This window comes from Lepidochelys kempii, chromosome 1, assembly GCF_965140285.1.
Source record: "Lepidochelys kempii isolate rLepKem1 chromosome 1, rLepKem1.hap1, whole genome shotgun sequence".
Lineage (NCBI taxonomy): Eukaryota > Metazoa > Chordata > Testudines > Cheloniidae > Lepidochelys > Lepidochelys kempii.
The window spans coordinates 225455616-225481362 of NC_136380.1; the positions used below are offsets into that span (position 1 = coordinate 225455616).

General features: G+C 42.4%; 1 protein-coding gene across 5 annotated transcripts in view; it reads left to right on the plus strand.

The window, feature by feature from the left end:
• The window catches only part of LRP6 (LDL receptor related protein 6), a 242877-nt gene that overhangs the window by 176751 nt on the left and 40379 nt on the right, over positions 1–25747 (plus strand). For 3 of the 5 annotated variants that reach the window (XM_073315558.2, XM_073315591.2, XM_073315582.2), the window contains exons 19-22: positions 2062–2172; positions 4030–4260; positions 5640–5776; positions 6993–7090. In XM_073315558.2, coding sequence (XP_073171659.2) covers positions 2062–2172; positions 4030–4260; positions 5640–5776; positions 6993–7090 — 577 coding nt within the window. Of the gene's footprint in view, positions 1–2061; positions 2173–4029; positions 4261–5639; positions 5777–6992; positions 7091–11927; positions 18062–25747 lie in introns of those variants that run through there. The other 2 variants (XM_073315549.2, XM_073315606.2) reach the window with 1 other exon arrangement.

Below are 25747 nucleotides of genomic sequence, written 5' to 3' on the forward strand. Positions count from 1 at the left end.
ACTTCCAGTCCTGCCACGCCATCCAGTCTTTCACATCATTAGATTCTGATTCTGTTGATAACTTGTCTCTAGGATGAGAAACTTCTGGCTGCAAAGTTTCAGGTGGTTTAAAAAACATCATACTGATACGGCGTTGTCCTGTCTGATTAGTGTGAGAAAGAAAGCTCGCCATTTACTAATGAAAATAAGAATAGTATTTCCGATATGTCAATATTCAGGGAAGCTGTACCTGTATTTCCCCTCAGTGGTTCAACAAGGGCATCCAACTCCTAGCTTCCAGCTCCCTAGATGTTGCCTTCCTGGGCAGAGACCCACGTCTTACTCCATTCTGCCTGGCATGTTTCCAGGCTGCACAGTTCCCTACCTTCACAATATCATTTCCAGCAAGGATAATGTCATTTCCAGCAAGGACAATCTGCTTGCTTCCTCTTCAGAGATAGATAGCAGAGTGATTGCTACAGATTTAAGTGATCACACAGCTGTTTCTAAGCAAGCCTGCTTTATTCTTAAGGTAAAAAGTGTTACAGAGAAATCATATTAAAAATAATAAAAGAGCCTGCAAACCTTCTAATAAGCTTACCAGGCATCACCCCACCCTAGGGGTTACCTTGTGGTTACAAGTTCATCAGAGCTTCATTTCAGAACAACCAAACAGGTTTATGAGGCCTCGGTAGGCCAAGGCCTTCCAATCCTCCAATGAGGATTGGGGCCCCTCTGTGAACCAGTGTTCCTATCCATTTGCTGGATCAGGAAGAAGACCCCTTAGTCAGCCTAAACTCAGTTTTTTAACCAAAAGTCTTCTCTTTGTCTGTTGGTCTCTGGAGAGTCTAGTATGAACTAGTATATGCATATCTCTCCAACAGCTTTCACTAGCATTCCCCCCTCCCTACTAGAAAAGATACATTCAGTTCTACAATAGCACATACATCACTGCATTTTTAATACAATGTACCCCAAAGATACTAACTCTAATTCAATAAGGTTTAACTTTATTGAATTAAGTTTATCTTAATTCTGTCAGGTTTGTTTGGGATATGACAAGATATTGTCACTCTGTCACACCCTAGTCTTACAATTCCTTGCACACTTATTGATATTTACATAATCACTGCACAGTGATTTTACAACCATACAGTATATGAAACGTTGTACTTTGATCAGTTGACAGCAATTATTACCTAGAGTGCAGGTATTTGGATAATTATTGTTCAGTTTAGTTTTCTCCAGAACCACACAATGACTATACATATCTTTCTACTGTGTTAGTCTGCCATAATGCTGTACCTTAAACTGGTTCCTACACCCTGAATTTTCAAGCTGATTGCTAGCCACAAAACCTCTGGTTCAACTTCTCGCTCATCTCAGCTAAAGAAAAAGCTCCCAAACTTACATGAAACAGAGCAAAATATAACAAAAGCAAAGAATATGATGATATCAAGCGCAGCAAACCTGTTTGTAAATTAAACCCTTTTAACTCCTTTCCCTCACTGGAGGGCCCTTCTCCCCAGACTAATGGTCACATATGCATGTTTACACTCTGACTTGGGAGAGTTCCAGCCCCCTCCTCTGTCTTCCACTTCAGGTTTAAAATGTAAATGTCAACAAAAATATTTTGTCCAATGGTCTAGCAATTTGCTGACCTAGAGGGAGGGAAAGGCAGGGCTGGGGAAAGAGGGAGGAAGAGGAAGGGTCTGATGAGTGTTGGAAGGAATTTGTAACCTCTTTGAAAAGAAATAACTTTATCTTTTAGCAGCTTGACAAGTTTTTATAACTTAATTCTTTTCTCTCATTCAAAATTCAAATATTTAATGGATAACGTTAATAGTAATTATAACTTGTGTGCTTCCTGTTAATTTTATCCTGGGTTTATTTCCTATAAACACTGTTGCCTTCTGCCTCTGAGTTCATTCAGCCCAGGATACTATAATTTATTACCCTGCAAATAGGAAACAACATTCTCAGGTTATCACTGTATTACCCTCCTACTGAACCTGATCACCTGTCTTTGTTTTCTTGAGTATGTGACATTGAACATTTCTGGACATTTTACCCCCCCTCCAGTGCTTTGTTTAACCGATCAATTCCGCTGCGCCAGTGGCCAGTGCATTGGGAAAAACAAGAAATGTGATCACAACTTGGACTGCAGTGACAGCTCCGATGAGCAAGGATGCTGTAAGTGTATAATCTGGGATCAGAGACATGGTTGCAGCAAGTGAAGATGATTGTTTACCTCCTCAGTGAGTTAGGATTCGCTCTCACAACCCAATATTAAAGCCACATACATTAATTTTAAGGTGGGTGTTCCTGCCTCACCTGCTGCCCAATAATTGATGCCTGGGGATCATGGGAAGAGCTAATTGACATGCAGCTCTTTTTGGAGTTAAAAATATATTATTCTGATGATGTGTCTCAGATTCAAAACAGTTAAATTCTGCCCCTTATATTTTAAAAAAAATTTAAAAAATTTGGAACTCTTGCTTAATAATATGTTTGTGTGCATGGATGGAAGCATTCTTCTGTGGTATAAGAATCTCTTCAAAATGTCCTGAGGCTGTTGTAACCATTCTGCTCTGCTTCATGGTTCTCTCAGCCATAGAATTCACAAGAGGTACTTTAAGAACCTTAGGAGTGCTCCTGTCTCTGCACATAGAAATATGCTAAAAAGTTTCCTTTGTGCCTAAAGCCTATGTAATTCTCTTCTTGGTTTATAGTTGCAGATTATGGTTTATGGAATATAATATCCTTTGGGCGTGCCTGCCTTGAAATCCTCCAGGGCCCTAGAAAAAAAACTACACGCCAAACAGAATAGATTTCAGCCTTAAAGTTCACTGGCATCATTGTTACATTATTAGAAATATTAAATGGGAAATCTCCTCACCTATTGTAACCAATTGATGTACTGCACATAACAGACACAATTAATGAATAAAAACACACAAATGTGTGTGTGAATGTCCCCAAATGTATGTCCAGAATGACCCCTAATTCTTTAGCTCCTAAATCTACTTCAGAGATAAATGAGATCTCCCTTTGTTGGCAGTAATAGTAGGGTGCCTTATCCTCCCTGTGGGCCAGACGCCACTATCACAAACGTGCACATACAGCATGTTACACTGACCTGAGCCCATTTCCTATCTTCTCTATTCTTTGTAACGAGGGAGGAGGGAAGTTAGGTCAATGTATTCACTGAGATAAGTTTGTAGCTAGTTCTGTTCTGCTTCCAATGTGGACAGGGTCTTATCTAATGAATCTACAGAGATGAAAAAATATGGGAGCCAAAGAGATTGGCTAAAGGGTTGGTGCAGACTTCAGGGAACAAGGATATATGGATTGAAGAGTAGCCACTTAGATACCATGGAGATGGGTGTGATATAAGACACTGAATAGAATAGGTAAATGCTTTGATACCTGCTTGTCTTCACAGAGTCTCAAGGCATAGTCAGGTTGTTGTCCATTGTTCTGAGAAATATCACTGCTTACGGTCCAGTACCTTCAGGAATGGCATCCCTGTCTGACTGCTGATGGGCTTGTAATAACAATTCAGGGTGGCACTGCCTTGCAGAGATGATACTTCTAGGACAGATGATCAGGTGTAGCTGTTACCATCAATGGGAAGTGCACATGGGGCAGGTTAGGTGTCTTTGGAAATGCCACAAGACACAGTTGATCATTGCTTCCATGGTTCTCCTATTCAGCATCAGTGAATGCTGGGCCATGAAGCAGAGGAGTGGGAGTTAATGGTATTAATTAGAACACTGGCTTTTGCCCTAGGTTCATATGCTACTTAGGTCAAATGTGAAAAGTAGCTGTCTTTAATTGCAGGTAAAAATGTCATCCTAGTGCCTAGTGGGCATTTGTTCACGCTGCATGTTTAATTAGAAGGCTGTTGTAAGTGGCTTGGAAGCTCAGTAGCATAGACTTCCAGTTTTTGTTTTGGGGAGAGTGGCATGAATGCTAAACTTAGCATGTCTGAAGTGGTTGGACCTAACAAAGTAAGTTACAGAATCTGATTTCTCTCTCCTCGTTTAGACACAACAGAGGAGCCAGCACCACAAGCCAACAATACCATAGGCTCGATCATTGGAGTGATCCTCACTGTTTTTGTGGTTGGAGCAATGTACTTTATCTGCCAGAGGGTGCTGTGCCCACGCATGAAGGGGGATGGGGAAACAATGACTAATGACTATGTGGTGCACGGACCAGCCTCCGTACCACTTGGTTATGTGCCTCACCCAAGCTCTCTGTCAGGGTCTCTCCCAGGTAAGTAACAAGATGTCTAAGCATTTTAAAACTACATTTTAAAAAATTTAGGTTTCCTTATCCTGCCTCTTAATGGCACTATATAGTTATAATGCACGCTCCTGCGCGTGCTCACCAGCAAAGTAGGTGTTTGTACCATGTACATAATTCTGGGCACCTGCCCCTCGGAAGACAGGATTTAACCCTCTAAATTGTATTACTCAGTTGTTTTGATTTCTAACAGTGTCATCCACAAGAAGCAGAACTACCAGTAATTGTATATACCCATACCTGGGGATCACTTCTTTTACTACTGAAATTCATCCTCTTCTGGGGCCAGTGTAATGGCACCAACAATTCTACACAGCAGTGTAGGCTCAGGAAATAGAATTAAATCAACAAGAATTTAGATGGAATATAGTCACTCATGTTGATTGGGAATTGCCCTGTCTCGGGGACAAATATCCTGTATTGTGTGCTTAAGGAGAGTTCTATGGGATCTTTAATGACCAGGAGTAATTATGGCCTCATTTCTGTAAACCCTTTTAAACAGCATTATGCAAACAGCAGCCATATGTTGTAACCTTATCTATCCGATGAGATATGAAACTAAGGCTGGTCACAAAAGTGCATTTAGTCTTAATTAATGTGCATGACTCCTGTATCTGTTTCTTTATAAATAATGAGCTGTCATTAGTCAGTGCCAAGTCTTTTTAATAAAATCCATACTCTTGCTGCTTTATTTTGATCCAACTGGAGCAAAAGAGGTGCCTGTAAATGCTTTTTGCAAACCTGTTATGGCGTTATATCAATGCATCAGCCCCTTTTGCCTTCCTGTAATGAGCTGCTTTTCATAAGAGGGAGCTTTGAGCAGAATTTTCGCTGTAGTCCGGAATGCATTCACATGCATCTTCCCCTTTTGTTAGGCCTCCCTCCTAGTCTCCTTTCACTTTGTTGCAAAAACTCACTATGTGGAAAAGAATGAACAAAACCTCTTTCCTCTCGCACGCATGAGATGGGCAAAATCAGTTTAATGTTTTATTCTTGAGTATAGAGAGAGTGCTGAAGTGCCTTCTCTCTTAAGCCTTTCAAAGCCATTCAAGTGAAAGGAATCAGTTTCTCTTTGCACAAGCTTTCATGCAGCCCCATGCCAGGTTCCTGAGTTCAGTGGCTAGAATGTTAAGCCAACATGTTTATTCCCTGAGTAACTTCATTTTGCTTTTCCTTCAAGGAGACTAGGATTGTTTAATGCAGACAGCTTTATTTTTTATTTATTTTTGAGTCATGTGTTTATAGTGCCTGTATCCTGTAGAGAGATTTTAGCTTTAACCCCATCCCTTCTTCAGTTTTGCTTTAAAGATTTTAATACTGATGTACATACTGTCTGTCATCTTCTTTAGGAATGTCTCGTGGTAAATCTGTGATCAGCTCCCTCAGCATTATGGCCGGAAGTAGCGGCCCTCCCTACGACAGAGCCCATGTCACGGGGGCATCCTCCAGTAGTTCTTCAAGCACCAAGGGCACTTACTTCCCTCCAGTAAGTCGCACTTCCATGCATGGGTATCCTTCAGTCCAGTAGCAGCGCGCATGTCTGGGGTTAGCTGTTTGGCAGGGGTTTTGTTTTGGATTTCTAGTCTAACAAATCTGGTTGGTTGGTTGAATATGGAGTGGGTGAACTGGAAGGAAATGTGTGTGTACAGCATGCCCTATTCCAAAGCTGCAAAGGAATGTCTTGCTAAACGAAAAGAGTTAGTAGATTTAGTGCTGGTGAAAGGTGTTGGACTGATTGACCTAGAGACTGTAAAAGCCCTAAACTATAGAACAGATACAGCACAGGCAGAAAAAAACTTCTCCCCTTTGACCCCACTGCAGCACCTCCAACTTGGAATGGAGGGATCCTCACTAAAGGGGAGTCTACTATCCACAGTCCTTGCAGGAGAACCAGTTGCAATGGTGGCTTTCATGCTGTTAACGTAGCGCTAGGAGCTGCAGTCATGGACCAGGACCCCATTGTGTTAGAACACAGAACAGAAAGACGGTTCATGCCCAAAAGACTTTACAGTCTAGATCCTAAGTAATCTTGTCCTCCAGTAGCAACTGATACTACCAACTACTTCATATATAACGCACAAAACAGCCCATCAGGTGATGATAAATTGAATGATCAAATGTGGGCTGAATTTGAACTGCTGACCATGATGTCGGAGGCCTCATAACGTACTCCCCCTAGGATATTTATTTCACTACAGTTGAAATATCCTCTTTCCTCTAAGAGTCAGAATCCATTCAGCCATATAAAGAACAAGGGGCAGCAAAATAACAATACTGGAAACAGCGAACTGGTTGTGGCAGTCATCCGTCAGTTTGCCTAGGATAGCGGTATATCTGATGGCAATCTAGTCTTGAATTGCCTGCTTTGGGTTTACTTTTCAGCATTAAGTGCTTCAAAATAGCAACAGTAGTCAGCTGCTTAGGAGGCAAGCTTAGTGATAGCCTAGATGGAAATGGATACAAGCGAGGTTCGCAGGATGTTGAGATTATAGAGAGGAATTTACGCTGGGAAGGGGCCATGGCTTTGTCTAGGTGCAGTACTGAGCTTTGCCTTAACAAGAAGGAAATGCATGAACTACATACTAGTGTTTTCTTTAATATTGGGTAGGAATAGCATCATGGCTGTATTTAATTTTTTCTTCCTCTTTAAGTTTTTTGTGGCTGTTTAAAAAGATGCCTCTTTATTTTTTATTTTTTTTTAGATTTTGAACCCTCCGCCATCACCAGCTACTGAACGCTCACATTACACCATGGAATTTGGTTATTCTTCAAACAGTCCTTCCACTCATAGATCCTACAGGTAATTTTTTAATACAGTAGCCTCAATTGGAATCAAAGCCTCATTGTACTAAGTGCTGTACAAACATAGAACAAAAGACAGTCTTTGCCCTAAAGAGTTTACAATCTAAGGCCCTGATCCTGCAAACAGTTATACAGATGCTTAATTTTAATCACATGCATAGTCCCACTCTCTCTGTCTCGCACATGCCATCTGCAGAGCAACATGCTATGGATGCAGTGATAGATCCATAAGCCATTTCAACCTCCCCTCCCCCATGATATTATGGATATCATCCAGTTTACCTTTGAATCCATATTTGGGGGGCTGCGCTATGATGCAATCGATAGTTTGGATGTTCTCGGCACAGTCGCGTGACGGGGAGTCTTTGTTAATCTAGTAGCCACGTCTCCCATGGGTGGTTCGGAGGCAGTTAAATGTGGTCCAAAGTTTGCATGGCAGGTCAAAACTAAGAGGGCGGCTTGTTGGGTCAGTATGAATGTGTTTGTTTGGAACGGTAGATAAGGTCCAGATACTTTGCCATTCCCTGGCTAGATCCAGAGACATGAGGTGGTCATGTGTGGTCCACAGTGGTTTTCGCGATTTCAGTTGATGTTAGGATATGTTATCCATAACCTGCTAGATGGGAAGTTCTGGGTAATCTTTGGTGCATCTAAGTTCTCGTGCCGTGGCCCTATCTGAACTGATAGCTGGAAGTTCCATGTTTGCTAATACAGAAGGTCACAGCAGAGGCTTTAGAAAATGACCTTGGCTTCTCTCCACACTTGGGGGATTTCACCAGTCACCAGGATGTTGGTGAAAAGCTGCATCATCCATTTCCATGCCAGTGGATCCACGTTATATAAAATCTCAGGATAGATACGATCTTTTCCTGCTGCTTTTCCCAGTTTCATGGCTGCATTGGCGGTATCGATCTCCTTACTTCTGAATGGCCCAGACCATTGGGACAGTGCAGCACCTGTGAACATCACCAGCTGAAGCTGATGCTCGACTTGTCTGCACTACTGTCTGTTCGCTGGCTGTTTTGAAGTCCACAAACATTTAGCAGCGATGGCATTGGCTTTCACCTGTGACCTAATGGCATGCGCTGGATTTGCAGCCCCCAAATGTTCCAGGCATGTCTGCTCCAGCGTGTGAAGTTTAGACCTTCTACGCATTCAAGCCACCATTTCTGCCTTGCTGCATCCCGTGACACCAGGAGGGCATTTCCAGTTTTTAGGTCTTTACGCTCATCATATTTGTGGAGGAGCTTGTGGCTCTTTGCAGTCCAGCTGGGAGTATACCTGTGTCCCCAGAGAATGTTGTTCTTCATGGCAGAGATTAGGAGTGCAGTAAAATGGTCAAAAGGGGGAATGCAGGAGATGGTGTTTTCCACAATCATAGTGAAAGTGGCCTAGTCTGCTTTTTTAAAGTTCCAGCCTGGAGCTAGTTTTGGGTAGAGAACTGGGATTTGAATTCCATTATGGGTCTGTCCTGAGTGTTCAGGAAGTCATTGAGGATGATCCATGGCATATAGGTGTTGGTGTGCCCTGTATCCTCTTTAGAGATGAACGTCAGGTCAGGGCAATATCCTCTGCCCCATCTTGCAGAGTGGAAAGTGACCACCTGGTTTGCATCAAAAAGGAGGCGTATATCATTTGCTGTAGTCCAGTGTGTCAGTTCTTCGCCTGGAAGATTGTTTGCAGCATAGCCTCATTGTGTGTAGTGACTTAAAGCTGCCCACAAATAAGCAAGGTCCTGCACCTTCTGCAGAGCTGGTTGAGGCCATGGTGTACCAGGTGGTTTATATACATTGATGATGGTTAGCTTGCCGATGCGCACAGAGATGGTGGTAGTTTGTGCAATGTAGGAGGTAGAACCACATATTTGTTGATCTCCTGCTTGATGTAAATTGCCAGCCCCCATTTTGGGTGGTAATTGCTGGCTATGAGTTTATAGCCATGGATTTTGTAGCAATGGGTCTTTTTTTCATTTGCAACATGGGTGAGAACATCGATGTTGGTCATCTTCACCATTTTCTCCAGGAAGTCGTACTTGGACTGTGAGAGGCCTTCAGCATTCAGTTGGCAGATCTTTACCCCAGGTCCGATCTACCTGGTATGTTGGCCCTGAAAAGGTAGTCCCACTGAAGCACGTGCATAAGTGTCTGAAGGATTGGGGCCAAAAATTTAAGACAAAATGCAACAAGTATGTTAGCAGCGTTTCTCTCAAATGTGTATCATTGAGGGACATCACTCAGTTTTTGTCCAAAACTTATTTAAGTTTTGCATAAGCTTGGTGTCCCATTACTTTTATTACTGAAAATCATTTACACCAGAAAGATAGTGAGAGAGCCATTCACTCTAGAAGAGTATGTCTTATGCTATTTTAAGTTTCCTGCATGAATAATTTGTTTGGCACACAATATATCATTTGGGCCTTGCCATCTTGAGAGAGATGACAAGCAAATCCTAGGAAAGGAAGAAGAGAGACTAATGTTGCATAGATACCGTGGATACATAGCCTAGCTTGTGCACAACATAATTATTTCTGATTCCACAATGAGGTGTTTCTGATTTTTTTTTTTTAATATGTATTTATATTTAAATTTTTAAATCCTTTTTTAACCCTCTTCCTATTTTGTTTTTTGTTGTTTTGGGTCGGGGGGGAGGCTAAAGGGGGGTTTCACTGTTAAACTTTTACATATTTCCTTTTTTCTCCCTTTTTAAACTATGGCCTATTTCACTGTTGTTGTTTATAGACTTGTAAGCTTTTGCCCATAGTTTTTATTTAATGTAATGTTAATGCACACCCTCCCCTTCCCCCGAAGATGGATGTTTGGTCTCTTTGCTGTAATAATTTTATGTTTTAATTTATTTGGGTTTTTACCACAAATGAAAGAAAAGGAGCACCTTTCCAAGTCTATAGTCCATGCCCCGCTACCCTACCCTACCCTACCCCACCCCACCCCACCCCAGACACACAAGCAGCACTGGTTGACTACCAGAGGGAGTTGTGTATCTCTGTCAAAAATAAGTTCTCTGTAATGGGCTTGTGGATAAAGAAATTATTGGGGCTCAAAAATCATATCTTCTGTTAAAGGAGAATACATGGCCAGTGTTCTGCAGAAGGTCAGACTTGATGTTCATAGTGGTCCCTTCTGGCCTTATGAAAACTCTATAAAAGGGACTGGCAGCTTAGAAAGCAAACCAACATCAAAGCTTGGCACCAGCTTCGATAATTCTGATTACTGTTAGCTGATGTGACATTTGAATCTCATTAATGATACTGAGCATGTGGTGCTGGGTTTGATGTTTCTAGAACTTTCTCTCCCAGTCAAAAATATATCCTATTGCTGCTTCTGATCATCTTGTCTTTCCTCACATTCTGACAATTACCTCGAGCAGTGGTTTTCAACCCGGGGTATGTACTACTGGGAGTACACAGAGATCTTCCAGGGGGTACATCAACTCCTCTAGACATTTGCCTAGTTTACAGTAGGCTACATAAAATGCAGTAGCGAAATCAGTACGAACTAAAATTTCATACAGACAAAATGAGAAATGAAGCAATTTTTCAGTAGTATTGTGCTGTCACACTTGCATTTTTATGTCTGTTTTTAAGTGAGGTGAAACTTGGGAGTACGCAAGACCAATCAGACTCCTGAAAGGGGTACAGTCATCTGGAAAGGTTGAGAACCACTGACCTAGAGAAATTGGCCATCTTGATTTTGGGGCAGAGGTGCTGACAATAGTGGCTGCTACAGCCTCAGTGTCTTGGGCAATGGAAGTCGCTCTCCTCTATATGTGCAACTTGATTTTTTTCTTGCACCCACTTCAGAACTTCTTTCAGATAGCAGCACATGGGAACTGCAGCTACATTAGCTGCTCAGGGAGATGAGTCTCCCGGCTGCAGTAAAACAGTCGCATGAGCTAGCTTCTCTGTCTGTGGACTCTGATCCAGTGCTGAATTAATCAACAGAGGATACTGGAAATAGAACATCTACTCCACACACTCTGGTTTCCCCCAACCTCTAAAACCCCCCAAATCCCACCCCTTTTGTAGCTGTTTGACCAGGGTTGAGGCTTTGTGATGTCTAGACCAAGCTGATGGCTAATTAGTGGAGCTGGGCAACATATTTTGACTGAGCAAAAACTTGACATTTTTTGCTGAGAAATGCAGACTCAGGTCAACTGAAACATTTAATGAATTGATGCTGATCTTGGCAAGTGGTTTCAGTTGAAGAAAAAAATTAAGACGTCAAAACTGTTTGTTTTGACATTTCTGAAAAGCAACGTTTCAATTTTTTTGGCTAGATTCTCTAGGGGACTTGGACACCACTCTCAAAAACAAGGCAGAGGTGGAGGGGAGACCTGGGGAGCAGGGACTGGAACCTGGCTCTTCCACATCCCAGGTGACTGCCCCAACCACTAGGCTATTGGGTATAAGCTGGGGCACCACCAGCTGTACCTCCATCACTAGGCCCCTCCTCCTTGGTTTTGTGAATGGCACGTTAAGTCCCCTTGTTAATGTAGCTTTCCATTTCCTTTGCTTTTATTTAAACAAGAAAAGTAGATGCCCAAAAGTGGAACAAAACGTTTCTTTTGACGTGAGATGAATTAATTTCCAGCTTTTCCATTCGCGAAAATTCTGAAAAATGTTGGGGTGGTTGTGCCCAGACAGGTGGGGCTGGGGTTTTGGGGCCTCGGTTTGGCGCTGGCAGTACTTTGAAAAATCACAGCTCTGCTAATAAGTATTCCCTTTGAGGCGGTACAGCTGCCCTGTGTTCTGTTATCTGAATCTTTGGCTTATAGTTTCTCTAAGTGCTGACATCTTTGCTATGAATGTCCTTACATAGCTACAGGCCATACAGCTACCGGCATTTTGCACCTCCAACCACGCCATGCAGCACAGACGTTTGTGACAGCGACTACGCCCCCAGCCGGCGGGTCACAACAGCAGTGACTAAGGGCTACACCAGTGATTTGAACTATGATTCCGAGCCCGTGCCCCCTCCACCGACGCCAAGGAGCCAGTACCTCTCGGCAGAGGAGAACTATGAAAGCTGTCCGCCCTCCCCGTACACAGAACGGAGCTATTCCCATCACCTCTACCCGCCGCCTCCATCCCCCTGCACGGACTCCTCATGAGGGCCCCTCCGCCCCCTTCCTTAACTTCCTCCACTACAAAAGTGTAAATACAAATTGTCCATACCAGGGAGGGGGGAGGGAGCTATTGGAGAGGGAGGAGGCACGACAGTGTACAGTTAAAAGTTATGAAATGGGGTGGGGAATACTGGAGATATTTGTATAGAAGAAAAAAGGATATTTATATATTTTCTTAAACAGCATCTGCTGCTTGTGCCATAAGAAGAAATTTTTGTATAAAAGAATAGAAATTTGTACAAAATTTTTATTTTTGCAAATGGAACAAAAAAAACATGCCTTAATCCAGTGAAGTGACCGAGCACATGAGAAAATGGAAGGACCAGGACGCGTCACTGTCCAGTGAGGCAAAGTGTGGGGTTCGTCAATACCAAAAAAGTTTAAAAAAGAAGTCCGTCTCAGAGCAGCATACCATAGATACTTGGAAGTAGCCAAATAACCTCTACATTAACTATGGAGGGCCAGCAATGAAAGTTAAACTTGAAGAAACAGTCAGGACAGATATTAACCTTACACAAAGGGCTTTATGTTTTCTACAGGAATACAGCAATCGTAGCAGTGACTGTATGTGTTATAATATTTTATTATATATGTGTGTGCAAATATAATGAAATATTAGAATATATTGTCACACACATTTTAAAAATTAAAATGCATCTGAATTTTTTTTGCCTACATTTGCATCACTCCCCCCATTTTAAAACTTTCTCCATTGCTGGAAGTTCAGTAATTTTGTTGGGTACACTTTTAAAAATGTCTTTAATTTGTTTTGCATTTTCCACCCCTGTATCCTCTGCTTCTCTCTCCCCCCCCCCCCCCCCCCGAGCCATTTTGTTAAATCAAATTTCCTTGTTTAAAGTACTTCTAGAATTGGGCCAATGAAAATTCATCCTCTGTTTTTTATTAGCCTTGTGTTGCAGTGCCAAGTTATGCTTTGGGTTTCTTTATTCAGCTGATACCGTAGGGTTCCATTTTGTACCAGGTCAGCCCAATTCTCATGTAATCGACAAGGGTAATATGGATATACCTGAATCGTTTTAGTCCCTTAAAAATTGTTTTGATTTAGTGCCCACAAAATGTCAAGTATTTTTATACCACATATAATATAGACAACATATTTATAAACTATAAATTTAACCATAATTACTAGTTTTACTGTAAATGAATCCTGTTTCCTTGCAATACTTTCAGTGTATAGTTAATATCACAGTATACAAATCATTTATATATATATTTATATTATTTCCTAGTAAGGAAGCATTTAAACATTGTCGATGGGAGGATGGGACACAATCTATAAGAAATGGAATTTTGATCATTAGAAATGTTTCCCCTACTGTATTAACTATTCATGCTGTGTTCATGTTAGGTAAGCCGGTCTTCTCCATATGATTTCTACATACCTCCTCTTTTGCGTGGCATGCGTTTAATACTTTAGTATTAACCACTGTGAATGTCAGATTTTAAGATATTCTGAACCAAATCACTTTATATTAGCATCCTGTATTTTTGTATCTCCTTAGCTTCTTTGGCAATTAGAAAGGGATAGTATGCATTCATTTTAAAAACAGTTTGCATGAACTGAAGGGCAACATATGATCTTCTTCACTCTTCCTGACTCCAGTGCAGTGTTTGAGTTCAACAGCCTGAACAAGTGGAGCTCACAATGGATCTGATCTTGGGATGTGTTACCAATCTGCTATTCCCATTGGCTTTTAATGGAGTTTCAGGAGCACCTCCAAAGTTCAGACCCTAAATCTTACCTCTCCTCACAAAGGATACTGAGGGACTCCTGCATTGAGGTACTGGGGCTCAGCATTGGTGTAGTAACTCTTCATAAGGCCCAGATGGGTTGACTGCTCTGTTAAAGTCAGTTTCTACTAAGAGATGCAGGCTAAAAACATTCTAGTTTTAAATCCCATACTTTTCATGAAGTTTTTGAGTGATTCTTGCCCGTGCTGCATTTCAGCTCGACTGTTGGAGCCTCTTTCGGTTTCAGCTTTAAGGGAAACCATGAAGTTTGGCATTCTTGCTTTACCTTTCTAATAATTGAAGATACCCAAGGAAGCTTTCAAGCAAAGTATTTAAAAAAAATTCTGAATGATCCTCAGACAATTGGAATTGACCATTGGGTCAGGTGCACTAACTTTTGCATAAACATTAACCCAGCTGATACCTTGAGCTGTCTTCTAGGTACCTAAGAAATTTTTGGCTCTTCCTGTTGGTGAAGAAACTTGCTTGTGGTCTCCAGTAGGATGGATATTGAAGGTATTGTGAGCTATAAAGGGAAATCCAATCCATTTATATGAAGAGCGGGAGAGGGTGAGCAGAGGCTGGGGTGCTGATCAGCATTGAGACTTCTACATTGTTTACATTTTTAAATGTGCAGCATTCCGTGTGGGGTTCACATGTGGAAACTTGCACTAATGAACTCAGAAGAATATTGCATTGTTATGTCTCAGTCCAAGTGCTTGTACTGCGATGTCAATGGTCTCTACTTGCAGAATGCTTCAGTGTGCCAATTTGTTTGTCTGAAAAACTCTGAGGTGGTTCAACTTAAGCTGTGGTATCCTCTTACGGGGAGCGTCAGACTGTCTCTTTGAGACTGACTTTTTACAAGGACTTTCTACAGATAACATGCTTGTTAAACTTGACAACTGGAGGGATTTGTTTAAGAAGAATTAGCTCTCTAGCTTTGGACAGTAATGCCCAGATTTTGTACTCGCACCCAGATACAACTCCATTGAAGTCAATAGCGGGGCGGGGGAGGGAGAACTTAAGTCAATGCAGAATTTGACCAAGTATATTTGAACTGTGGCTCTCACTGTGTGCAGCATGTACTTAAATATGCCGCTGCTTCTTTTATTTTAATGATGGGGGGGAAACTGTCAGATGATGAAGACCAATTGGGGAGATGAGCTCTTTTCCTGTTCCGATTTACCAAAGAATTTTGCTGGAAAAGTTGAGACCTACATTTGCAATCATAGATATTTTACATGAATCTAAAGTGGAAATCTTAAATTGATTTAAGATTAAGGAAGTTCCCATTAAGTAGATGTCCATATTACAAAAACGTCACCACAACTAACATCCTTGTTGGAACATTCCTGGTGGATAAGCCAAGGACTGATTTGACAGAGAGACTGAACAATCTCTCTCTCTTCCTTTCCCATCAACCAGACATGGCTTATGCTGTCTCTGTCCCACATAAGGGAGCAAGCGCTTTGCTACTTTGAAATTGACTGAGAAATGAAGTTTTAAGTCCACTGAACATTTGGCTTCAAGTCAGCAAGGTGCTTCAATACTGAAAATTAAGCATGCACTTAAGTAGTCCCATTGACATGCATGCTTAAATTTAGGCTCTCTTAAGTGCCTTCCTGAATCAGAGCCATATACAGTGGGGCATTTTCCTCAAGTGCACCATGTGTAATTTATCCTGCCTGTGCATCAGAATGTCTGTAGCTGAATATCTGCACATGGAAATAAATTCATCTTGTTGAATTGGAGGGGGCAGGGAAAGGTATAGCTTTTTAAAAACCACATAGCCCATTCCAGTAAACATGGGTATAGTTTTCCCTAGGTGTACATTCTGGTCACTACACTTATCTGTAGCTTTGCATGTTTGAATTGCGGTTCTCCAAATGTATACCTGCCATATCCTGTTGCATGCTAAAAGGAACATGCATGTTTTTTTTTCTCATTTTTAAAAGCTAGGAGATTTATATGCAAAGAACTACTTTGATGGGACATTTTAATTCTATTTCCTACTGATAGCATTTTAAAATCTTAAAATTCTAGTTTCCATGAATCCAAAATTCAGCCAAGCTGCCTACCTATATACATATTAAGGCATTAAATGAAACTTGGTAATATAGAAGTTGCAGTTGAACCAATTTATACCAAAGGATATGCTGTGGGATCTGTAATTTACAATTTCCTGAGTTCTAAATCCCAAATATAACTCTGTTTGTATGTACACACACAGAGCTTTGCTAATGTGAAGATGCCTGATCAACAGAGCCAATAACTTTCTCCTCCTGCACTCCCACCAATAATAATTAATAATCCAGAAGGCTCACCCTGCCTCTCTGCAAAGAGCTAATGGCAGCTTGTAGTGTTGTCTCATATTACCTAGACTTTATTGCATCTACAGAACATACTACAGAACATTTACTACTACATCTACAAGAAACTAATGCTCTGTCATACTTGATAATAAAAAGGAAAAATTCCATTATGTGATATATTATCATTAGTTTGATAATTAATGCAAATTAGTAAGAATTTTCTGTGTATTTGACAGCTACACGGAAATCAGTCTGTCAGGCCTCACTTACTGATAAATGAAAGTGTACCTTTAAGGTGCTTGGTGCCAGCAGATATTACACTCCGTTGCTGGCGCATGAAGAATATCTCATTTCCTGCATTGTTGGGTTTTGGTGATAGTTGGGTTTCTGGTCTCTAAGTTGTACATTACCCCTACCTTTATGATGAATGCTTTCTATCAATGGTCCATTGCATGAATTACACACCCAAACTGAGTTCTGCTTTATGCCCCCCCCTTTCTTTGAATGTGTCCAATCTATCTAAATTTTATTTTTAAGGCAACTATCTTGAGTATTTCCAGTCTTATCAGCTTGATAGACATTACCTGACTGAATTTTAAGTTTTCCTATTCTAGAGGGAAATGCTAAAATTGAAATTCCTGGATCAATTGGTGCAGTTCAAAAATTTCATTCTGAAAAGTAATCAGTTACTTTCCTTGTCACATTTGTCCCTAGTGTGAAGGTCACATGACATAGTTACGGGCAGAATCTCTGTTTTCTGCACACACCATGCAAAAATAGCGGATTACCTCTTGCTTCTACCAGAAAGAATCAGTAAATATGTTACTGATTATTGAATGCAAAAGTAATTTTTAAATTATTGCGCAAAGCAGGTTTTCTAACCCTGGAATTTTCTTGCTTTTGGGGGAATTTCACTTGAAATGTAAGCCTCAATTTATTTGCCACGTGGAGTATGCATAAATAAAATGAATTAGGAATAGTTCTTGTAGCTAGTAAGTACAAGGCAGGCACACAATATTGCAACTTTTTTTTAAGCATTAATGGTTCAAATGCTATTGGAAATTGTAGAATGTTGGGCAAATTTCTTTAGTAATTTTTTAAATAAGGGAAGAAAACCTTGATGGATTCTGAATGATGCTAAAGCAAAATTAATTGGAGCTGGGAAATCCAGCTCCAAAGTTATGCAGGGCACAATTGGCAACTAGATTCCATCCGGAAGTTATCTTAGTAAAGTACCCTGGCGTGGTGGGATTGTTGAAGAGCTATCCTGCATACTTCCCCATCTTTTAAATGAAGAAAAGCTGGGAAAGACTCATTAAGGCAGCCGTAGCCTTAAGCCAAACAGTTAAGAGTCAAGAAGGGAAAAAAGAAGCGTCTTTTGTAAAGAGGATACCACCAGGCTTAAGCTGAACAAGCCTTGTTTGCAAGTGAAGGATCTGGTGCTGCTTTCAGATTTTAAATCTTTTTATTTTTATTTGTTTTTATCCTTTTTTGTAAGCTTTAATCACTGTTTGTCATTGTCTTAAAGCCAGCTGGTGTCTCTTGTTCATCAACTTTGGTACGATGGTGCTTTGCAAGGATGTATTTATATTATAATGGCCAACATTTGGTCAGTCCTATCCACTCATTCACTAACTTTTTTTTGTAAAATAAAGTGCTTTACTTTTAAGCTGTATATAAACCTTGTACAAAAATCCCTTTTCAATTATTACTATAAACTGAGTTGTAACAAATGAAATGTTGATTTTTATAATAAAACTGAGTGGAAAAAAATAGAGTAACTTCAGTTTTGTTGCACTGTGTGGGAGAAGAGGAAGGAATGTAACAGCTGAGGTAGGTTTGGCTTCCAGTAAATGTCAGAATGTAATTTAACTCTCTAATTATACAGGCCCAGATTTTGCAAATGCTAATACATATGATTAATTTAAAACCCAAAAAGAATTGCATTGACATCAAGTCGTCCTGTTGACTTCCATTGCAGTCAATCTCCATCTCTCTCAGGTACTTACCTGTTCTCCCCCTCACCCCATCTCACCATAATATCGGATCACCTCACGATGTTTAATGTATATATCTTCACAGTACCCCTGTGAGGTAGGGCAGTGCTATTATCCCAGATGGGGAACTGAGACAGAGAGGCTATGTGACTTGCCCAAGTTCACACAAGAAGTGTGTGGTTAAGCAATGAATTAACCCAGAGCTCCCAAGTCCTAGGCTAGCATCCTAATCACTGGACCATCCTTCCTCTCTCTTCCAGGGGACTGCTTGTGCTTAGAGTTCATAGATTTTAAGGCAAGATGAGGTGGTTATGATCATGTAATCAGGACTCCTGCCCAACACATGCCATAGAATTTCACTCAGTGATTCCTGGATCAAGCCTATAACTTCCAGCTGAGCTAGTGCATATCTTTTCTGAAAGATATCCAGTCTTGACATTAAGTGTTTGTAGGATCAGGGACATAGGCAGATTTAATACTTTACTGTTACTTTTAAAACAAAACAAAGAACCCCTGCTACCATGCCAAAGAAGTGGGTTTGGAAAGGATTGCTAAGGGTGGGGACAGTCGTCATGTAGTGAGCTTTTAAAACCCGTCTTAGGAATCCCCTTCCCAATCCCCAATGAGTCCAACAAGTGGCCTAGTGTGACTAGTGTGGAATTAGCTATAGCTGGACTCCAGAGTTCTATTCCCAGTTCTTCCATATTAGGTGATCTTGAGGAAGTCACTTACTCCATTGTGCCTCAGTTTCCTCATGTGTAAAATGGGGGCAATATTTACCAGTCTTACAGGAATACTGTGAAAATGAGTGTTTATAAAATGTTGTTAGATTCTTGGATAAGACAGTGCAAAGTTATTTGTTTGGGGGAGTTACATAACAAACTTCTGTGCTCTGTTGTGAACCCATGCCTTCACTCTGTGGGGCCAGATGAGTATTGTGCTTCTCTCTCTTTAGTGGTTAGTAAATCACTACTACAGCCTGAGAAGAGACTGTGCCCTGGAGAATGACAGCCCCTTGTGCTGAGTCAGTGGTACTGCAGGGTGATAGAAGACACTTTATAATGTTCACATACTGTTGGGGTTAGTGAGCCCTCATTTATGCTAATGTACACAATAGTTGTGCTGTGCTTTGATGCACAAATGTAGCTGCCTTCCCAAAAGTAATTTCTTACAGGGAGGCATGACAGGCTGCAGATCCCAGAATAACTGGTCTGCATTTCCTCTGGGCCATTTCTGAGTTGCCTTTTTTTTTTTTTTAAAGCCACCCTCTGCCCCTTCTTGAGGCAAACAATAAGCAGGCAAGACAATTGCGGGCCAACAAACTAGTTGAAGTTGTGGATCTGCTGCAGCCCTACCAGGGCTCTTCATTGCACCAGTTATAGCCTCCAAAAGTATAGCAGGACTGGTGAAATCGAAGTGCACTGGGGATGGCTGATGTAAAAAATAACTTCCAAAAATATTCCTGCCTCTCTGATAAGACCCATGGGAAGCCTGAAATGGACCCGTTTCCATAGCACAATTATGATTCTTGCATTGTGCATAGCTGAGTGCGAGTGCTGGAATGCTGCAACTGGTTTTATATCAGAGGAGAGCAGGGGAAAACCACATTGAATCATTCTGGCTCTGGGAGGGAGGGGGAGCAGAAGAGGCCTGGGCTGCTGTGAAAGGGTAAGCGATGAGATTTTGGGCTCCACCAATCTTGCCAGTGCTTCTTTAAGAAGCTGGGAATGTGAAATCCTGTGTTCTCTCATGCGGTTGCTGTTGAACTTGTTCAACCTGTTTTAAATTCAGCAGGGGAATTCTGTACCTAGCTGGCAGGAGATTGCACGGGAATCTTAGCATGCCCAGTAGAACGAGGTAAGGGAAAGCTCAGAGCTTGAAACTAAATTACACTTTGTACATTTCTAACACAAGTGTGCTCCTTTGAATGCCTGGCTTTTCCTGGTTTGGCAACTTGGGGGCCTACACAAGATACGTGTTTGGCTCAGTGACTTTAAAACCAAGCTAAGCTGCTGCAGACCTCTGTGTGTGAGCCCTGCCTTGCCCTCTCCACACACCCATGCACTAGAAGTCACCTGTGGTAGCAGCAAGTGTAGTCTTTCCAAATTTTTAGGGGGGGGGGGTTGCATCCCTACAGACTCTATCGCATGGAAGAAGGTAAAATATTTGAACTGGAAAGCTTCATGCTGGGGTCTAGCTCAGATTCAGCTGGGATCTGAGCCGCACTCTTAGGGCTGTGGGTGGGTGGGGGCACACTGCAGTAAAACAGGGCAGCCTGGTTGTCTGGAGGCTGGGAAGGATCTTAAAGTTGGTGTAAGTGGGAGGATCCCATAAAGTTCCCCTCCCCCCCCCCACATTTGCCAATATTGTCAAAACTCTTACCCTTTCTCTCTTCGTCCCCTGTCATTTCCCCAGGCCAAGCCCACTTTCTTTCCCGCTTTATTCTATTGGCAGCACCCACCGGTGTGCTAGGAGTCACCCACAAGAGGACATTTGGTTTCTGCCCCAAAGAACATCCACTCTAATTTTAGCTGTTCTGCAGCAAGTCGGAGTAACAAACAGTGGGGAGGGGATAGGATAAGAGAGGCTCAGGGTTACAGTAAGTAGACCTCCCAGCTCCTCATTCAGGCTCTTCCTTTAGTTATGAATTCCTAGGCAATATGGTAGAGTGAGACTTGACTGCTGACAGGATGGAAGACAACTGGATAGGAGGGGTTCTGGGTATAGGGGGCCTGGAGAAGGTGGTGATAGCTGGCCAAAGGGAGGAATGTAACAGGAGCGAAGGCAGAGCTACAGGTCTGGGCAGAGTGGGTGCAGAGCATCGACGGCTTGTTTCTAACAATAAGACAGACAATTGGAGGGGCTCAGAGAAGAGTGTGACAAAGTGAAAGGCAGGTGGGGAAGATGATGGGGAGGCAGCATAGTGAGTGGATAGGGCACTGGACTGACACTCAGGTTCAAGTCAATGGCTTTTGTGCAACCTTGGACAAGTCATTTCACCTCCCCATGCCTCAGTTTCCCCTTCCAACCTTTGTCTGTCATGTTTATTTAAAGTGAAGAAACAGTGGTTGGCACCCTAGAAATAGGTGGTAGTGTTCCCACCACCTTTTCTCAGCTGGAAGGACAGATGTTGGCAAGTTACAGGGCCTTAAAATGCAGGGGAGAAAAGGTGCATGAAAGAAAGGAGCTGTTCTGAAAGGAGTTCTGAGAACTGTTCACCCCTCCTTGGGAACCTGTAGTGCCCAGTTCTGCTGTGTTCCATAAGTCAGTGCGCTTGTGCAAATGAGGGCAGAACAGAGCCTTTCCTTTCAACATGTGGGACCCAATGATGACTCAGTGAGAGAAGCTGTTCTCTAGTCGGGAACATTTCCTGCACTATTTTTCTTTTTTCAAAAGAAAAAGAAATCGGCCAAGTTTCTTGTATAACCTGATGAGTGGAGTAATACGATACAGACCAGAAATCAGAGCTGGACTTTTTAATCTATCTGCCACTTCTCTGGGATTCTGGTCTCCCTCCCAGCCTGACTCTGCCTCATCTATTTAGACTGTGAGCTTCTTAGGATAGGAGGGGCTGCCTCTCTCACTATAGGTATGTGCAGTGCATAGCACAATGGGGCTCTGATCTCATTGGCCTCTCTGGGCGCTACTGTATTGCAAATAATTAAACATACTAATAGTGGCAGCGCTGTGGACACACTGGAGTGGAGATCTGGCTATGAAGGAGGACAGAGGAGGAGATAATTAGAGGGATATAATCAAGCGATGGGGGGGGAAATCTTAGTTGTTGTAAGCCTTGTACCTCAACAGAGGAGCAATTTGGTCCCTGTCCTGCTAAGCGCAAGTCAGCCCTGATATAGTCTCACTTAGACAGTACATAGGCCCAGCTTTCAGGGGATTATTCAGTGCTGTCCCCCAGTCTTTCCTGCATTTTACTTCCCTTGATTCTTATTACTTGCGGTATTTAATGAAAACCAGATCTTTGCTTCCTAAGGAGTTTAATATGCTTTTGTGGCTCATTCCTCAACTGCAGCAATCATTGTCCTGTCTGTGAAATCACAGCTGGTTGCTGTGGAAATGAGCATGATGTTACAAACAGGGTTATTTGACTTCAGGTGGGGAGTGAGCAGGAGGTGACATCTGGAGATAAATATCCAGCTTTTATGCAAATATCCCAAGAATTAAAGAGTAAAGGCAGAAAAGATCAGAAAGCAACACCTATTGTGGGTAGCAGGGCTGTCTGAAAATGAAATGTGTTAACATCTCATGAGGCATCAGATGCTTTGACATCCATTGACGTACTTTTCCTAATTTTACCCCCTCTTCCCCCTCCCCCCCCAAAAAAAAACCCAGTTCACAAGCACACTTTGGAAGCTGAAAACAGAAACTGGTTTCTTTGTCCTTTAACACTTTCTTCTATTGTGTGTGGGCACAGGGTAGTGGTGGTTGTTGCAGGGTTGCTGGGCTAGCCTTGTTCTTATGGTAGCGGAGAGCACTGAGACACTTTGAAGAGGAACACTAATCTCTCTGCAAAATCTTGTAGGGTTTGTTTTTTGTTGAAGGGGAAAAACTTAGTCTGGCTCTTGGGTCTCCTGCCCTTAAATGTTCCTTTTTAGACTGTAGAAAGTGGCCAACTTTGGGTGATCACGCCTGGAAGCTGATTCCAGCCAGAAGAACACGCTGAGAAATCAGAGGTCAGGACAAGGTGCCCAAGGAGTTTTCAAGTGGGATCTGCAGAGAGGAGAAGAGCAGAGTGGTTTGTGGGGAGGAGACAGCAGAGGTCTAACTGCTGAGGGGATGGAAATGAAAGGTGGAAATGAGGGTTTTTTGCAGCTGGGAAGAAAGTCATGACTGAGTACTTGGGGAAAGGGAATGTGGAGGGGGATCAGAAGGGCTCAGGTATAAGTCAGGAGGAGCAGGTTTTGGTGGTTGTGTGTATGAGGAGGTCAGGATACTAGTTAGGTGGGTGGGTGGAAAAAGGGTTTATGGGTTGGAAGGGGTTCGGGCTGGTCTGGGTGCAGTGATGGAGGGGAGTGGTTGTAAGTGCTGCACAGCGGGGGGGGGGTGGGGGGGGATTTGGGACATGCATCTGGGGACTGGAGGCAGGGCACCTATGGCACAGTGAAAAGCCTGAGAGAAGTCCCTCAGCGCACCTACCTCTCTACATCCTGGGGTTTCTCTGCTATTTGGACAAAAGAACTGACCCCAGCTAAACTTTAGTAACTAAATAAAACCCAAGAGCATAAGCCAGACCTCAGCTTATATGAATCGGAACTATACTGGGACTTGGGAAGGCAATGTTTCTGTGTGTCCTGCCAGGACTTTCTCTTTTCCTCACCAGCACTTGTCAAGGGCTCGGTGAGTAGGGCTGCTGCGGGGCCACCATCCGAAACCCTCAGATTCTAGAGGGGAGTCCTGACTACCTTCTTCCCTGCTGCTTCCAGTACCCCTTCCCTTCTATAAATGCCCCCACAGCCTGGGGTTAGGCAAGGAAATGTATCTGGTAAACTGCACTGATTGGGGAGGTACGCTCTTGGTTTTCAGTTGGAGCAGAATGTAGACTCTAAACCTTCCCCTCTGTGTATGCCCAGGGTGGAGGGGGACTAATGGAAGGGATGTTGCTTTTTCCTGCTGCCCTGATAACATTTTGCTCCTTGTTCTTTGGGGTTGATCCCCCCACCCCCCTTTGTTGATGTTTGAATCATCCTGCACTTTACATCGCTCCTAAAAGCAGAAAAAAGATGAAGGGGGGAGGGGGAATCCTTGTGCCTTTATTGTTAATTTTCCTAAATTAACTTTAAATCAGCACTCAAACCCACCTCTGACTATGGCTGTAAAAAGCAATCGGCAAATCACCTGTAGAACTATTGTGGCTGGAAAGGCAAGATACCTTGCTTACTGCACACCCAGTAAGGCCTTTGATGTTTGTTTTTCATTACCTGGCATTTGTCTTGCTGTTTCACATGATTAGCTGCTGTTGCTTTAACTGTGTACTGGCAGAATCTGTCTCCTAACTGCAGTGCTGCTGACAGCCACTTTTAAGTAGTGAAAAACTAGACTGATCTAGTTGTGGAGGTTTTTAGGCATGTTAATGTTCTTTGAGCATGGGACCATTTCAGGTTGGGAATGATTTCTGGACAACTCTATTCCTGCTCCCCACTCTAAGTTTGTAAAGGCTTTTCTGCCAGATAGGAGTGAAAATGCTACCCTGGAATAGGGAACATTCATATGCAAAATAGGAGGAGCATTATAAAAATCAAATCCAGAAAAGATGCTGTGTTACTCACAAGCCCCAAAACTCTCTTAACATAAAATTCATGTTATATTAACAGTAAAATTGTACCCTGGCCCTAAGGCTCCATGTGTTGCTGATACATTGCAAGGCTAAGATTGAGAATATTGTAGTATCAGACAAAATTAGACACCAATGCCTGCCCCTCAGGCCTAGGGTTGTCAGGGTGGGGGTGGACCTAGCACTGGGTGCAGAGGCACTGGGAGTGGAAATCAGCTCGGCAGTGGCAGATGTTGACACTCCGCTACAGGCTGGGTGTCCCACTGAGGTGACTTGGGGTGGAGAAGGCAAGGCATGCCCCGCCAACCATTCCTGGCTGCACCCCACAGTTTGAAAATGTGTGTTGACTCATGTCTTGTTCTTCCAAGGAGGCTGTATTAAATGGTGGTTTTTTTCTCCATCTATAACTTGTTCCATTTTATACGACTCCAGCAAGAGCTGCAGATACCCCATTTGTACTTAAGTCTGCCTCTTAGTGTTTCATTGTCGGTGTTTGTGTTAATTTCCATTGCAGTTTTTTCAAAGGATAGAGTTATTGGGTTTATATGATATTTATCTCTTGTTCTATTTCCATGTGTATGCAAAGAAACTGACAAATGGTTACCCCCATCTTCAAGGAAAGAGTTACAACAAAAACATACCATTGCAATATCTAAGATCTATGTCTACACTTAAAAACAAAACAAAACAAGACAAAAAAAAACCCCAGCCCCACAGCACTGAGTCTCAGAGCCTGGGTCTACAGACTGCAGCTCGTGTGGCTTGCACTCCAGAGCTCAAATTATCAGTGTCAGTGTCCCCCACCTGTGCTGTGAAACCCAGTGAGAGGGTGAATCTCAGAGCCTTTGCGGGAATGTCTACAGTGCTATTCTTAGTGCCATAGCACGAGCCCTGCGAGCCCAAATCTGTAGACCCTGGGCTCTAAGACTTGTTGCCAAGTTTTTTGTTTGCTTGTTTTTGCAATGAAGACCTACCCTTTGAGTCTTCCAAACTTCACAAGTCAATAGCTACAGTAGAGACCCAACCCTAGGCCATAAAGTAATTAGCTATGTTCCTTTCATGTTAAGCACTTTAGCTACAAACCGGATTGCATATTGGGCAATAGCAAATGTGTTGACTAATAATACTCCACATGGGTAGATGCATGGCCAATTGTGGTC